This window comes from Moschus berezovskii, chromosome 5 (genome assembly GCF_049115385.1).
Source record: "Moschus berezovskii isolate FMDL1 chromosome 5, NW_MosBer_1.0, whole genome shotgun sequence".
NCBI classification, from domain to species: domain Eukaryota; kingdom Metazoa; phylum Chordata; class Mammalia; order Artiodactyla; family Moschidae; genus Moschus; species Moschus berezovskii.
In genome coordinates this window covers 107564955-107580758 of record NC_142464.1, presented here as the reverse complement: position 1 = coordinate 107580758, position 15804 = coordinate 107564955, and the positions used below count along the sequence as shown (strand labels likewise).

At 41.4% G+C, this 15804-nt stretch overlaps 1 protein-coding gene across 2 annotated transcripts in view; it reads left to right on the top strand.

Annotated features, from left to right (window-relative positions):
- The window catches only part of HPSE (heparanase), a 60835-nt gene that overhangs the window by 30700 nt on the left and 14331 nt on the right, over positions 1 to 15804 (top strand). For both annotated transcript variants that reach the window (XM_088836440.1, XM_088836439.1), the window contains exons 4-9: positions 6055 to 6228; positions 8800 to 8968; positions 9424 to 9471; positions 9951 to 10044; positions 10484 to 10590; positions 14489 to 14603. In XM_088836440.1, the coding sequence (XP_088692566.1) occupies positions 6055 to 6228; positions 8800 to 8968; positions 9424 to 9471; positions 9951 to 10044; positions 10484 to 10590; positions 14489 to 14603 (707 nt within the window). The remainder of the gene's footprint in view (positions 1 to 6054; positions 6229 to 8799; positions 8969 to 9423; positions 9472 to 9950; positions 10045 to 10483; positions 10591 to 14488; positions 14604 to 15804) is intronic.

Genomic DNA, 15804 nt, shown 5'->3' with positions numbered 1-15804 from the left:
GAGAGACCCTTGGACTGCAAGGAAATCCAACCAGTTCATTCTAAAGGAAATCAGTCCTGGGTGTTCATTGGAAGGACTGATGCTAAAGCTGAAACTCCAATACTTTGGCCACCTCATGCGAAGAGCTGACTCATTGGAAAAGACCCTGATGCTGGGAAAGATTGAGGGCCTGAGAAGAAGGGGACAACAGAGGATGAGATGGTTGGATTGCATCACTGACTCGATGGACATGCGTTTGTGTGGACTCCGGGAGTTGGTGATGGACAGGGAGGCCGGGCGTGCTGCGGTTCATGGGGTCACAAAGAGTTGGAAATGACTGAGCGACTGAACTGAACCGAACTGAAGTTAAACTGGGCTACTCAACATTTCTAAGAGTATATTTGACACTAAGTTATTTCTTTGTAATATTTTACTATAAACTATCTGAATTCCTGTGTATCCAATGAATTTTTAAAAATATTTTTCATGTATAAGGTACAGGAGGAAAGTAACATAGAAGAAATCAGAAAATAGGTTATATGCTAATAGAAAATGTAGTCCTCTAAATTATTTTTTGCCTTTTGAAGCAGAGGACTGTGGGGGAAATACTCTAATCCTTTACTGATATGATCTATGGGACTTCCCTGGCAGTCCTGAAGTTAAGATTCTGTATTTCCGATGGAGCTAGTATTGGTTTGATCCCTAGTTGGGAAAGTAAGATCCCACATGCCACATGGTGTGGCCAAAAGATAAAATATATTAAATTAAAAAAAAGATTAAAAAAATAATATGATCCACGGTTGAACAAAATTTGGCATAACAGGGCCTTCTCAGATCCCATTAAAGGAATGACAGAAGTCCAAGAGGCCCACAGCAGTAAGGTCTCATTTGTAATAAATCATCTGATATAGGTCTGCTAGGAGAAGATGCCCGGAGAAGGCAATGGCAAGCCACTCCAGTACTCTTGTCTGGAAAATCCCATGGATGGAGGAGCCTAGTAGGCTGCAGTCCATGGGGTCGCTAAGGGTCGGACACGACTAAGTGACTTCACTTTCACTTTTCACTTTCACACATTGGAGAAGGAAACGGCAACCCACTCCAGTGTTCTTGCCTGGAGAATCCCAGGGATGGGGGAGCCTGGTGGGCTGCCATCTATGGGGTCGCACAGAGTCGGACACGACTGGAGTGACTTAGCAGCAGCAGCAGCAGCATGAGAAGATGCCATGGTATTAGGCATATAGAGTCACACATTTTTTCTTGGTCATCTTAAACGTATTCCAATTTACCTTAAATTTTTCTTTAAAAATGTTTGCTGCCTCGCACGATCTTTTTAGAACCAAAATGATAGGTTTTCAACATCTTTTCCCTGCCTCTGGAACTTGGGCCTTCCTAGTTTCTACACCAGGGGAAAGTCCTTCTTTCAGTAACTGTGTTTCTGGGTCAGTATAATCCCAGCCACCCTGTTGGCAATGCTACAGTGTATGACAAATACTACAGATAGTTAATTGTGTTTGGAAATATTTTGACTTCGGAGTTGAAATTTTCTGTTTTAATCTGCATGTCTTAGAAACACATAGATAGAAAATTTACTGCGTTTGGTCTGGGCACCAACTCATTGCAGGAATAAGTATCTAAGAAGCTCATAGATGTTGCCACACTTGGTTCTGCATCCATGGCCAAGGCTGGTAATTTCTGAGTAACTGAGAGTGAATCATATGATGGAAGAGGCAGCAAAAGTCTGTTGTGTTCTTTGCTTGGTTAATGGCCTATCCCTTTGGAACAGGTGTCCTAGAAGCTCTAGGTAAGTTTTCTAACTACAGGACACATCAGATGCTGTGTTTCACTTAAGTAGGAGATGACAACAACGTTTGTCATGAGAATATAAATTCACATTGTAAACCTGTCTGGGCAGGAAAAGGAAGCAGTGTTACAGGTGTAATTGTGGGTGTGACTCCAGAAAGGAGGATTCCTTTATTAACATAGTCATATTTAATGAGCTAATTGTTTTCTTTCTTCTCCATCTTCCTTCCTCATTGTTCCACTCCCAGACTGGATGCTGGACACACTTACATAAATGGAAATGGTACAATAGTCAGTGCCTATGTTTAATGGTTCATTTAGATTATCTTGGTTCCGGGGAGTTTTCTACCCTCTCAGACAGTGAGAGATAAGAGACTGGATAATGACTGGGAATTGGATAATTAACTATGAGTTTTCTTATTCTTATTTTGAGGAGGGAGTAGGTTGGGTGAGTTTTATTTTATTTTTAAAATTAATTTTTATTGAAGTGTAGTTGCTTTGCCATGTATTAGTTTCTGCTGTACAGCACAGTGAATCAGCTATGCATATACATATATGCCTTCTTTTTTGGATTTCCTTCCCATGTAGGTAACTGTACCGTAGAGCCCTGAGTCCAGTTCCCTGAGCTATACAGTATTTTCTCATTAGTTATCTATGTTATACAAAGTATCAATAGTGTCTATATGTCAATTTCAATCTCCTAATTCACCCCATCCCCCACAACCCTCCCACCCCCATCCTGCCACTTGGTGTTTTTTTTTATTTAATGATTTTTGGCTGCTGTGTGTCTTTGTCACTCTACTAGAGCTTTCTCTAGTTGCAGTGCGAGGGCCTTTCATTGCAGAGGTTTCTCTTGTGGGGAGCACAGTCTCTCGGTACGAGGGCTCCAGCACTTGTGGTGCAGGGGCTCGCTAGTCTAGGCTCACAGGCTCTAGAGCACAGACTCAATAGTTACGGTACATGGGCTTGGTTGCACCTCGGCGTGTGGGATCTTGCCTGACCAGGGATCAAACCTGTGTCTCCTGCATTGGCAGGCAGATTCTTAACCAATGGACCACCAGAGAAGTCCTGCAGTTTTATTCGTCAAGAGTGGATTTGAACTCTGTAAGATACAGCCCTCATCCTAGGAGATGTTCAGTTCAGTTCAGTCGCTCAGTCATGTCCGACTCTCCGCGATCCCATGAATCACAGCACGCCAGGCCTCCCTATCTATCACCAACTCCTGGAGTTCACTCAAACTCATGTCCAGAGAGTCGGTGATGCCATCCAGCCATCTCATTCTCGGTCGTCCCCTTCTCCTCCCACCCCCAACCTTTCCCAGCATCAGAGTCTTTTCCAATGAGTCAGCTCGTCGCATGAGGTGGCCAAAGTATTGCAGTTTCAGCTTTAGCATCAGTCTGCTATAGAATTTGAAGCTACTTAAAGTATATTTGGAAAAATGAGGAGACAGAGGAAGAGTAAGGTATGAACTGAGTAAATACTCAAAAATGTAAACATTCTAGGTTTCTTGAAAATGCTGTAAGCTTTGCTGTGGTTCTAGGCAATAACAGTGCTTTACATCTATAAGAGTTTTTCTATGGTTTACAAAGGGTTTTCCCATGTGCTGTTTCAGCTTGGTTCTGTGAGGTAGATGGATGATGGTACTAGTTCCAGGTGTGTAGATCAGTACCTGAGGCTCATGCAGGTTGAAGGGTCATCGCTGATGATTCAGTCTGTAAGTGGGAGGGTAAGGCCCAAACTCAGATATGTGATTCTTGATTGAGGACACGTTCTCAACTTGATTTGCTATCAGTTCAGTTCAGTCAGTTCAGTCGTGTCCGACTCTCCGCGACCCCATGAATCACAGCACGCCAGGCCTCCCTGTCCATCACCAACTCCCAAAGTTCACTCAAACTCACGTCCATCGAGTCAGTGATGCCATCCAACCATCTCATTCTCTGTCGTCCCCTTCTCCTCCTGCCCCCAATCCCTCCCAGCATCAGAGTCTTTTCCAGTGAGTCAACTCGCCGCATGAGGTTGTCATGTGTAAAATACAGCTGTGACCATGACAGTCAGAGGCCCTTTATAACAGGCTCTAGTAATGTGGCACTGCCACCAAATAGCTCTGTGATATTGGGCAAAGCTCTTTATTTCTTTGGGTGTCAGTTTCCGCATAGAAAAACGAGGATGGGCACCAACTCACTGCAGGAATAAATATCTAAGAAGCTCATAGATGTTGCCACACTTGGGGAGGACTCCATAAAGACCATAAAGGCCCACGCGGTCCTCCACTGCAGCCCTAAGAGCCCAGGAAGAAGCTACACGATTCAGAGAACTTTTCAGCCCCTGATGTCTGTAAGTCCTTGATGATAGGCAGTAGTTTTGTGGAAGTGGGTGACACAGCAAATATCAAAAACACCAAAAATAGCTTGCTAGTGTCATTACTGCTCCTCAGCTATTATGGGCAGTATTAAATCTATGGTTTCACTGCTATGGTAACCCAAGTAGTTCAGGCTGAAGACTCAGAAATAAAATCAAGACAAAACCGCTTTTAAGGAGAAAGGGGGTAGATTTGCCAGATACAGATTTTTTTAAAAGTAGGGGAGGGACTTCCCTGGTAGTCAAATGGTTAAGAGTCCAAGCTCCCAATATAGGAGTATAGGTTCAATCCCTAGTCAGGGAACCCACAGGACATGGCCAGAAAAGATAGAAATTTAAAAAAAGGAAAATGAGCTAAAGGAGTGAATTTCTGTTTAATAGATAACTCTAAATATACATTAAGATCACCAGATTTTTACAGATACTAACTGATTTAAAGATGACACTCAAAAATTGTTGCCAGGCTTCCCTGGTGGATTAATGATAAAGAATCTGCCTGCGAAGGTGGGAGACACGGAATTCAATCCCTGGTCTGGGAAAATTCCACATGCCACGGAGCAATTAAGTCCACATGCACCAACTGCTGAGTCAGCTCTACAGCCCGAGCTCCACAAGAGAAGGTTCCGCAGTGAGAAGCCAGTGTACCACAGCTGGAGGGGAGCCACCACTGTCCTCAGCGGGAGAACAGCCCGCGCAGCAGCAACGACCCAGCACAGCCAAAAATAAAGATAAATAAGTAAATAAAATAAATACACTGTTGCCACTCTCAGAAAGAGGTTATAGGCTAGCTAATGGTTAAAAAACTGAGTTCAAAAGTTCCAAAGCTTTAATAATCCCTTAGTGACTCTGTAATTTTTTTTTCACAGCACATCTAGCCCGAAAGAAATGCCTAAGAGTTTTCAATTAAACTGTTAGGTCCGAACAACCTAATAGTAATAGTTTTCATCATGTCCAACAGATGTTGATGTGTTCCCTTGCAAATTTAAAAGATCCTACAGTACCCTTGTAAGTCGAGTTGCCTGGTTAAATTTTAATTTCAAATAAACAATCATTTCTTACTGCAGGTTTTTCTCAAATGTTGTATTTGACATATACCAAAAACTATTCATTATTTATCTGAAGTTCAAATTTAACTGATGTCAAATGTCCTGTATATTTATCTTCTAAACTGTCCCAGTGAATTCACTCCTCAGGGTGCCTTAAGGCCAAAGGAAATGGGGACAACAGAGGCTGAGGTGGTTAGAGAGCATCACGGACTCAATGGACATGAATCTGTTCAAACTCCAGGGGAGAGTGGAGGACAGAGGAGCCTGGCACGCTGCACTGCATGGGGTCACAGAGTCAGACACGACTTAGTGACTGAACAACAACAAAACACTACCTTGGCACTGAGTTTGAAACCACGTCCCTAGAGCCCTAAGCCAGTTTTTTAAATGTAAAATTCCATTTGTTAATATTTTGGATTAATAATTATATACATGATTTTTTCAAACAACATTTTATAAAGCTAATCAAAATTACCAAGTTATTTTGTGACTGAGTTTGTGAGTGGAGATTTTTAGGTTATGAAGAGTGGGGTTTGTGTTGACTAATGAAAAGTCTGGCCTGTGCATGCTGAGCCCTGAGTTTCCCCAGTTCACCTGAGGTCACTTGAGCAAAACCCGTGTGTCAGACCAAAGCCTCTGGTACCTTCCATGGACTTGATTCAGCAGCTAAAGCAAACAAAGTCATATTGGCTTTTTTTTAGTCCAATTTTTTTGGACTCCTATTCATAATTATAAGCACTCATTAGGACTAGAATTCCTTCCATTTAACTACAGAAATAGTAATTCATTATGAGGAGCAAATCTGGAAGCCTTCATCACTTTGACATTCAAGTGCTGACCTAACCATGAAATGGCAACATTTTTCTTTTAGAACACTCCGTGGATATGTTGTACACTTTTGCCAGTTGCTCAGGACTGAACTTGATCTTTGGTCTAAATGCATTACTACGAACTGCAGATATGCACTGGGACAGTTCCAACGCTCAGTTACTCCTGGACTACTGCTCTTCCAAGAATTATAACATTTCTTGGGAACTAGGCAATGGTAAGTGCCTCCCACCTCCAGAAACATTTCAATAATAAGGAGATTCCCCTTTAGCATTATTTATTCTTATTTATGACCTTTCTAATAATAGTAAATATGCCTTTTGTCTTGGAATATCTGTATAAGTGCTCAATGGTGTAAGTTTGGAATTGTGGCAGAAAACTCCTGATGTAGCCCAGATATTATTGCTCATCCCAGTTTACATTTGAGCGCTTCCACAGCTCCCTTACCTGCCAGTGCAGGAGACTGTAAGAGATGAGGTTCAAGCCCTGGGTCGGGAATATCCGCTGGAGGAGGAAATGACAACCCACTCCAGTATTCTTGCCTGGAGAATCCCATGGACAGCAGCCTGGCAGGCTACAGTCCATGGGGTCACAAAGAGTCGGACAAAATTGAAGAGACTTAGCACGCACGTGCAGCTCCCTGATTCCTTTGAGATCGTTGGGGTCACTTGGCAGGTCGCTTGGCAGGTTGGACTCAAGCAGTTTGCTTCTACCTTTCCATGCCTTCCTCTGTTTGCTTGTCATTTAATCTTGGCAACCCCATCCTGACATTCATAATAGGTTCAAGCTAGAAGTTCCAGGACAGAGTTCCCTCTGGGTCAAGCTCTTGAGTGTCTCCTTCTTCATTCTTTTTTTGCAAGGAACTTATAAATTCTAATTAAAGTAGGTCTTCTCTGGTGCCTAAGATGGTAAAGAATTCTGCCTGCAATTCAGGAGGCCCAGGTTCAATATCTGGGTGGGGAAGATCCTCTGGAGAAGGAAATGGTAACTCACTCTAATATACTTGCCTGGAGAATTCCATGGACAGAGGAGCTTGGCGGGTACAATCCATGGGGTTGCAAACAGTCAGACACAACTGAGCGACTAACACTTCACTTTCAAAGTGCTAATTAGCCACATTCATTGAGGCATTTACAGTGCTTTGTCTATACATCAGGTAATGGAACTGAACATAAAATGGAAAGTGAGATGGTGAATACAGTTTTGACCTTCATTTCACAGATGACCAAAGAGGCACAAAAAATGTTAGCTAAATGTATAGCTGTGTGCATACATCTGTGCTTAGTTGCTCAATCATATCCAACTCTTTGTGACCCCATAGATTGTAGCCCACCAGGCTCCTCTGTCCATGGGATTCTCTAGGCAAGAATACTGGAGTGGGTTGCCATTTCCGCCTCAAGGGGATCTTCCCAACCCGGGGATTGAACCCATGTCTCCTGTCTCCTACGTTGTAGGCAGATTCTTTACTTATAATGCTAGGCAACTATGAGTTAGAGAAATCTTAGAGGAGTTAGGATTTGAACCTAGGCAGTCTGGCTCTAGAACGAGGTCATTGCTCTCTTGAGACTTCTGTTCTGGAGGTAAGAAGCCAGACCTACCAGAAAGCAAGCAAAGAAGTAATACATATCTATAGTGGCATGTGTTATGATAAAGTCTAGCCACAGATTTTGGGGCTCGGTGGCTAAGGATAACTGATAAGGTGAAGCACTGAAGCGAAATGGAAGGACAGAGGCAACCAAATCTTAGCTAAATGCTGCTGACCAGGTTTCCTGCAGCTATGATGTGAACCATGAGTCATCCGTACCTGTCTCTCTGCATCCCTCCCTCCCAGCGTTTCTACCCTGCTGCTGCTGCTGCTAAGTCACTTCAGTCGTGTCCGACTCTGTGTGAGTCCACCAGGCTCCCCTGTCCCTGGGATTCTCCAGGCAAGAACACCGGAGTGGGTTGCCATTTCCTTCTCCAATGTGTGAAAGTGAAAAGTGAAAGTGAAGTCACTCAGTTGTGTCTGACTAGTAGCGACCCCATGGAGTGTAGCCCACCAGGCTCCTCTGTCTCCAGGAACGTTTCTACCCTACCCATCCCCAAGTCCTTCTGCTCTTCAGGGCAAGATAAAACAGTGATGTCATCATGTGTCCCTCTTCCTTGGGCTCCATTTTGCAAATAGAAGGTCTGGTTTCCAGGGTAAAGGAGAAGAGTAATTCAGGAAGTAGATTAGACATTTTCCGTGCCTTCCCATCTCTTCGGTTTTGTTACTTCCAGATTCACTTCTTATATAATTTGCCCTTATAATTCTCAATAAAGCTTTTTTAAAAAGAATTTATCTTAATTTTTATCTGCTATTAAGATAACTTTTGACATTATAGAGGCAATACGGAGCTTCAAAAAATTCTAATTAGTGAAGATGACACAGGCGTATGGCATTTCACAGATAAACAATATAAGCTCAATAAGACTTTTAATTACATTGTAGAAATGGGTTTTTAAATGCCTTCTCCTTGCACAATCTTTTTAAAAGTAAATTAGGCTATTAAATACTGGATACAGACTATTTCCTGAATATCCATTGGTTTAATATACCCATCATTAATTTCGAACTGTTTTATTACCCCCTCATACTTCAGTTATATAACTTAAATTTTTGTTTTCTTGTCATATCTTCTTTGTAAGTAGATACTTTACCTTTCTTGACTTTAGATTCTAAGCTTTTGTAATGTGAAAAATTTTATGTTTGCTTCTAAATATAAAAAAAATTCTAGGTGAGTATTTATTTTGAGAATTGCTCTTTCAGAACCTAACGGTTTCCAGAGGAAGGCTGGTATTTTCATCGATGGAAGGCAGTTAGGAGAAGATTTTATTGAGTTGCATAAACTTCTAGGAAAATATGCTTATAAAAATGCAAAACTCTATGGTCCTGATATTGGCCAGCCTAGAAGAAAGACTGTTGAGATGCTGGAGAGGTAAGAGCTAGAGGAAGCAGAACCACTTTTCTTAAAAATATTTTTCTTCAGTGGAGGATCCTCAATAAGCCACCTCTTATTAAATAATCTTTGGACTTCCCTGGTGGTCCAGTGGTTAAGATTCTGTGCTTCCATTTCAGGGGGGTCTGGGTTTGGTCCCTGGTCAGGGAAGTTCCACACGCCGCATGGTACAGTCAATAAATCAGTAAGCCAATTTGTTGCCTGACTAGATGGTTTACCAAAAGAGCAAACACTGACTGGCTCAGAATATCAAAGATTTTGGGGCAAATGGCACCTGTGATTAAAAATTTGTATTAGAATTAGGAAGTCTGTGTTGCTTTATCCTAAAGTAGTAACCAGCCCATTTCTAGGGAAAATAACTCATGTGCATATATTGTGTGCATATATTATCCATATAAGGATTAAGTGATAATATAATAGATTTTTTTTTCTAGTTTCCTAAAGACTGGGGGAGAAGTGATTGATTCAGTTACATGGCATCAGTAAGTATGTCTCCTACTGTTAATACTAAGAAAGTACAGATAGCTTTACTTATGACCTAGTTTTCAAAACAATGTTTTCATTAAGTGCTAATTGACTTTATAGTGTCTAAAGCAGCATTGTACTAGGATTTTAATATTAATAAAGCAAAAATTTTAACTAATTTTAAGTAACGTGGTGGTTTCTACAAGATCAAAGCACACTTTCATTTAAGTCATGAAACAGATAAGTGGCCAAAATGAATATACTTGCCAAAGAATGGATAACCCACAATACCTACACTTGTGACTATGTTTTCTCAAGACAGAGTAACTGGTCTCCTACCATCTTATTCTCTCCTTAGTAGAACCTCTGCCTTTTTTTATTTTTTTAATAGCACAGGGGTGGGATGAAGTAGAAAGGAGGACAGAGGTTGCTAGTTAACGTAAAAGCAGAAAGTAAAGTTTGTTATTTCTTCCTGAATATTTTCTGAATAATTCAGCTACTATGTGAATGGGCGAAATGCTACCAAAGAAGATTTCCTAAACCCTGATATACTGGACACTTTTATTTCATCTGTGCAAAAAACTTTCCAGGTAAGAGTCTTTTTTTCCTCTCTTTTGAATGTAAAACCAAAGTACTCTGTAGTCTAGCTAGTCCTAAATTCTGTGGGCGTATAAATTTACATGTTGTTCCAGTATTAGACAACAGGCACTAGGTCTTATTTACCTTCAGTTCCCTCCTCTCAGCATTGGGTCTTACCCAGGTATACTGATTAGAAATTAAAAATACTTCCCACAGCCGTTCGGTAGAATAAACTCTCACAGTCTGTAAGAATGGGGTTATTTGCATTCCTTCCACACCTGGTATTCCAATAAAAGTTAATTGCCCAAAACCTAAATGACTGTGAACATATTTTGTAACTGTATTGGATGATGGGTCTTGGGAATGCAAGGTTTTGAATGTGAAGTAATCTTTAGCATCATATTTGGTCCTCTCACTTGCAATTACAAAGGAGACTTTTCTGTTCCATAGATTGTTGAGGAGACCAGACCCCACAAGAAGGTTTGGTTAGGAGAGACCAGTTCAGCATTTGGGGGTGGAGCGCCCTTGCTGTCCAACACCTTTGCCGCTGGCTTTATGTGAGTGAACCTGCACTTGTCTCAGGGACCAGATAGTACTCTCCTGTTCTATTCAGCTGAAATAACTCATCGGCCAAAAATCAAGGAGAGTTTCTATGGCTGAACTCCAAAATTCATGCCAGATTTTGCAATAAAATGATTTACTAAATTAGTTGGATATCTTTAATGCATGCCCCAGGTTAATCATTGTATGAATGAACTGCTTTAGAAGTTTTGTTCCTTAATTATGGCCCATAACTATGTGAAGCATTCCTTTCTCTAAAGAAGTACATGGTAAAAGAGTGTATCAAGAGCCTTGACCCTGAGAAGGATACTGAGTACCTATAGCCCTAGTCATAGATTCTCAAGACCATTTACAGCCTGGAAGTATGAGGTCACACCCGAGGTGCTGCCAATGACTTTAAAGATTTACTAAATCACCGCCTTGTCCAACCTCCACAAACTTGATTGCTTGAAAACCAAGTTGTTTATTTACATTCTATAACTCGGTTAATGCTCTTAATCTAATGTTCTGTATCCTCCCTGAGCGTTATTCTCTTTCCTCTCCTACCCTCATTCTTCAGTTCAGTTCAGTCGCTCACTTGTGTCCGACTCTTTGCAAACCCATGAATTGCAGCAGGGCAGGCCTTCCTGTCTATCACCAACTCCCGGAGTTCACTCAAACTCATGTCCATTGAGTCAGTGATGCCATCCAGCCATCTCATCCTCTGTCATCCCCTTCTCCTCTTGCCCCCAATCCCTCCCAGGGTCTTTTCCAATGAGTCAACTCTTTGCATGAGGTGGGAAAAAAAGTATTGGAGTTTCAGCTTTAGCATCAGTCCTTCCAATGAACAACCAGGGTCGATCTCCTTTAGAATGGACTGGTTGGATCTCCTTGCAGTCCAAGGGACTCTCAAGAGTCTTCTCCAACACCACAGTTCAAAAGCATCAATTCTTCGGCGATCAGCTTTCTTCACAGTCCAACTCTCACATCCATGTGACCACTGGAAAAACCATAGCCTTGACTAGACAGACCTTGGTTGGCAAAGTAATATCTCTGCTTTTTAATATGCTATCTAGGTTGGTCATAACCTTCCTTCCAAGGAGTAAGTGTCTTTTAATTTCATGGCTACAATCAGCATCCACAGTGATTTTGGAGCCCCCCAAAATAAAGTCTGACACTGTTTCCCCATCTATTTCCCATGAAGTGATGGGACCAGATGCCATGATCTTAGTTTTCTGAATGTTGAGCTTCAAGCCAATTTTTTCACCCTCCTCTTTCACTTTCATCAAGAGGCTTTTTAGTTCTTCTTCACTTTCTGCCATAAGGGTGGTGTCATCTGCATATCTGAGGTTATTGATATTTCTCCTGGCAATCTTGATTCCAGTGTGTGCTTCTTCCAGCCCAGCGTTCCTCATGATGTACTCTGCATATAAGTTAAATAAGCAGGGGGACAATATACAGCCTTGACGTACTCCTTTCCCTATTTGGAACCAGTCTGTTGTTCCATGTCCAGTCCTAACTGTTGCTTCCTGACCTGCATACAGGTTTCTCAAGAGGCAGGTCAGGTGGTCTGGTATTCCCATCTCTTTCAGAATGTTCCACAGTTTATTGTGATCCACACAGTCAAAGGCTTTGGCATAGTCAATGAAGCAGAAATAGATGTTTTTTCTGGAACTCTCTTGCTTTTTCCATGATCCAGCGGATGTTGGCAATTTGATCTCTGGTTCCTCTGCCTTTTATAAAACCAGCTTGAACATCTAGAAGTTCGCAGTTCACATATTGCTGAAGCCTGGCTTGTAGAATTTTGAGCATTACTTTACTAGCGTGTGAGATGAGTACAATTGTGCGGTAGTTTGAACATTCTTTGGCATTTCCTTTCTTTGGGATTGGACTGAAAACTGACCTTTTCCAGTCCTGTGGCCACTGCTGAGTTTTCCAAATTTGCTGGCATATTGAGTGCAGCACCTTCACAGCATCATCTTTCAGGATTTGAAATAGCTCTACTGCAATTCCATCACCTCCACTAGCTTTGTTCTTAGTGATGCTTCCTAAGGCCCACTTGACTTCACATTCCAGGATGTCTGGCTCTAGGTGAGCAATCACAGCATCATGATTATCTGGGTTGTGAAGATCTTTTTTGTACGGTTCTTCTGTGTATTCTTTCCACCTCTTCTTAATATCTTCTGCTTCTGTTAGGTCCATACCATTTCTGTCCTCTATCAAGCCTATCTTTGCATGAAATATTCCCTTTGTATCTCTAATTTTTTAAAAGAGATCTCTAGTCTTTCCCATTCTATTGTTTTCCTCTATTTCTTTGCATTGATCGCTGAGGAAGGCTTTCTTATCTCTCCTTGCTATTCTTTGGAACTCTGCATTCAGATGCTTATATCTTTCCTTTTCTCCTTTGCTTTTCACTTCTCTTCTTTTCACAGCTATTTGTAAGGCCTCCTCAGACAGCCATTTTTCTTTTTTGCATTTTTCTTGGGAATGATCTTGATCCCTGTCTCCTGTACAATGTCATGAACCTCTGCCTATAGTTCATCAGGCACTCTGTCTATTAGATCTAGTCCCTTAAATCTATTTCTCACTTCCACTGTATAGTCATAAGGGATTTGATTTAGGCCATACCTGAATGGTCTAGTGGTTTTCTGCACTTTCTTCAATTAAGTCTGAATTTGGCAATAAGTTCATGATCTGAGCCACAGTCAGCTCCCGGTCTTGTTGTTGCTGACTGTATAGAGCTTCTCCCTCATTCTTAGAAGCCCGAATAAAGCACACATCTATAAGTTCATGATCTGAGCCACAGTCAGCTCCCGGTCTTGTTGTTGCTGACTGTATAGAGCTTCTCCCTCATTCTTAGAAGCCCAAATAAAGCACACATCTATAAGTTCATGATCTGAGCCACAGTCAGCTCCCGGTCTTGTTGTTGCTGACTGTATAGAGCTTCTCCCTCATTCTTAGAAGCCCGAATAAAGCACACATCTTTATCCTTATGTAGGGGCATGAGGAATAGAGAAAAGAGTGGAGGTGTTTTGCCACTAAATAAAAATGGAGGGGAGTTCCCTGATGGTCCTGTGGTTAGGACTTTGCCTTCCAATGCAGGGGGTACAGGTTCAATCAACTGGTTAGGGACCGCATGTCTCTAGATCAGAAACCAATCACCAGTCCAGGTTCAATGCATGAGACAGGTGCTCAGGGCTGGTACACTGGGATGACCCAGAGGGATGGGGTGGGGAGGAACAGGGAGGGGTGTTCAGGATGGGGAACACATGTACACTCATGGCTGATTCATGTCAATGTATGGCAAAAACCACTACAATATTGTAAAGTAATTAGCCTCCAATTAAAATAAATAAAATAAATTTTTTAAAAGAAAAACCAAAACATAAAACAGAAGCAATACTATAACAAATTCAATAACAACTTTAAAAATGGTCCACATTAAAAAAATAAAAAAAGATGGAGGAAACAGGTGTCCACAGAAGCTTATTATTTTACATTTCACTGACCACCAGCAACCTTTACTTCTATCCTCACATGGGGATGGAGGTGGAGAGGTGGTGGGTGGGAGGTGGGTGGGCATGGATCTGACAGGATGGAGAACAATTGTCCATATTGTCTAATTGTCTATCGTTGTGGGCATCTATGGCTTTGTAGACATTGTCCTACCCTGATAGGGACTCCTATGGCATATTAATAAGTCTTCAAGAATTTGTTATCATGCAGAAGTGTGAGAGCGCATGAAGAAAAGGATAGTCTCTATTTCATCTGAATGTCTTATTCATGACTAATACCACTTTTCTGTTTTCCTGTCAACTCTCCCCACACAGAGGAATAAATCAGAATAGGGTAGAGGTAAAATTGAGTTATTTCGCTTTCCAAATCTGAAGAAGGTTTGGCCTCACTCTGTTCCAGGTGGCTGGATAAATTGGGCCTGTCAGCCAGAATGGGCATCGAAGTGGTGATGAGGCAAGTGTTGTTTGGAGCCGGGAACTACCACCTGGTGGATGAAAATTTTGAGCCTTTGCCTGTAAGTGACCGTTATTTTCCTATTACTGTGAGTCGATTACAGTCTACTGAGATCCCTTGTTTTAACCTTATATGAGGACTCAGTTCTCTCATTAAATTCAGTGCTCTTAGTAGGCAGCCAAACCATGGAAAGGTGGACGGGAAGAAATCTTAGAAGAAACCTATTGTAACATTTTTGTGTCTCAAGAAATTGAGACCCAGAAATAATGATTTCAACATGAGTCATTTGGGGCATGGCATGAGATTTTTTTAAAAAGAGGGGTAGTTTGAAATTTCATGACTTCAATTTTACATGATAACAACTTGAATCAACTATTCTGCAAAGTAAATCAAAGTTGAAATTGCCATTAGTATCCAAAGTTTCAAAACGTTTTTATGTCTTGAAATCATCATTTATTTAACTTTTAAGATAAGCTAGTACCATGTATTTGTTCAAAAATATCACCCTAAGATTGGCTATTTTGTTAATAATCTTCAAGATATTTATGAATAAAGTCTCATTTCCACCCTATCTCCAACTACTGCTGCTGCTGCTAAGTCGCTTCAGTCGTGTCTGACTCTGTGCGACCCCATAGACGGCAGCCCACCAGGCTCCCCCGTCCCTGGGATTCTCCAGGCAAGAACGCTGGAGTGGGTTGCCATTTCCTTCTCCAATGCATGAAAGTGAAAAATGAAAGCAAAGTCGCTCAGTTGTTTCCGACTCTTCGCGACCCCATGGACTGCAGCCTACCAGCCTCCTCCATCCATGGGATTTTCCAGGCAAGAGTACTGGAGTGGGGTGCCATTGCCTTCTCCGATCTACAACTACATCTGGTGCTAAATCAGGAACTGTAACCTTTCATATATATATGAATAGCATAGATATAGCTCTGAGAAGTATGACCTTGATTTTTGTAGTCTAAAATAGCATTTAAGAATATCTATTTTCTAAGAATAATGCCTACGGGAATTATTTGAACACTGTAGGAAAGCTAAGAAAGCCTGCAAAAAACACATGCCAAAATATAAGCTAGGCTTTTGTGGTTTGTAGATATCCCCCTAACATTGCTTTTAATCTGTAGTGGTCCAAGCTCATGCAGCACACTGTTCATAATAAAATTTTTAGCAAAATGTCTTTGTACAAAATGGAATCTCCTCCCCAGGTCATTTATAAAATGAGTTAAACCAAGTGTGATCATTTCATTGAACAAATATCCAAAATC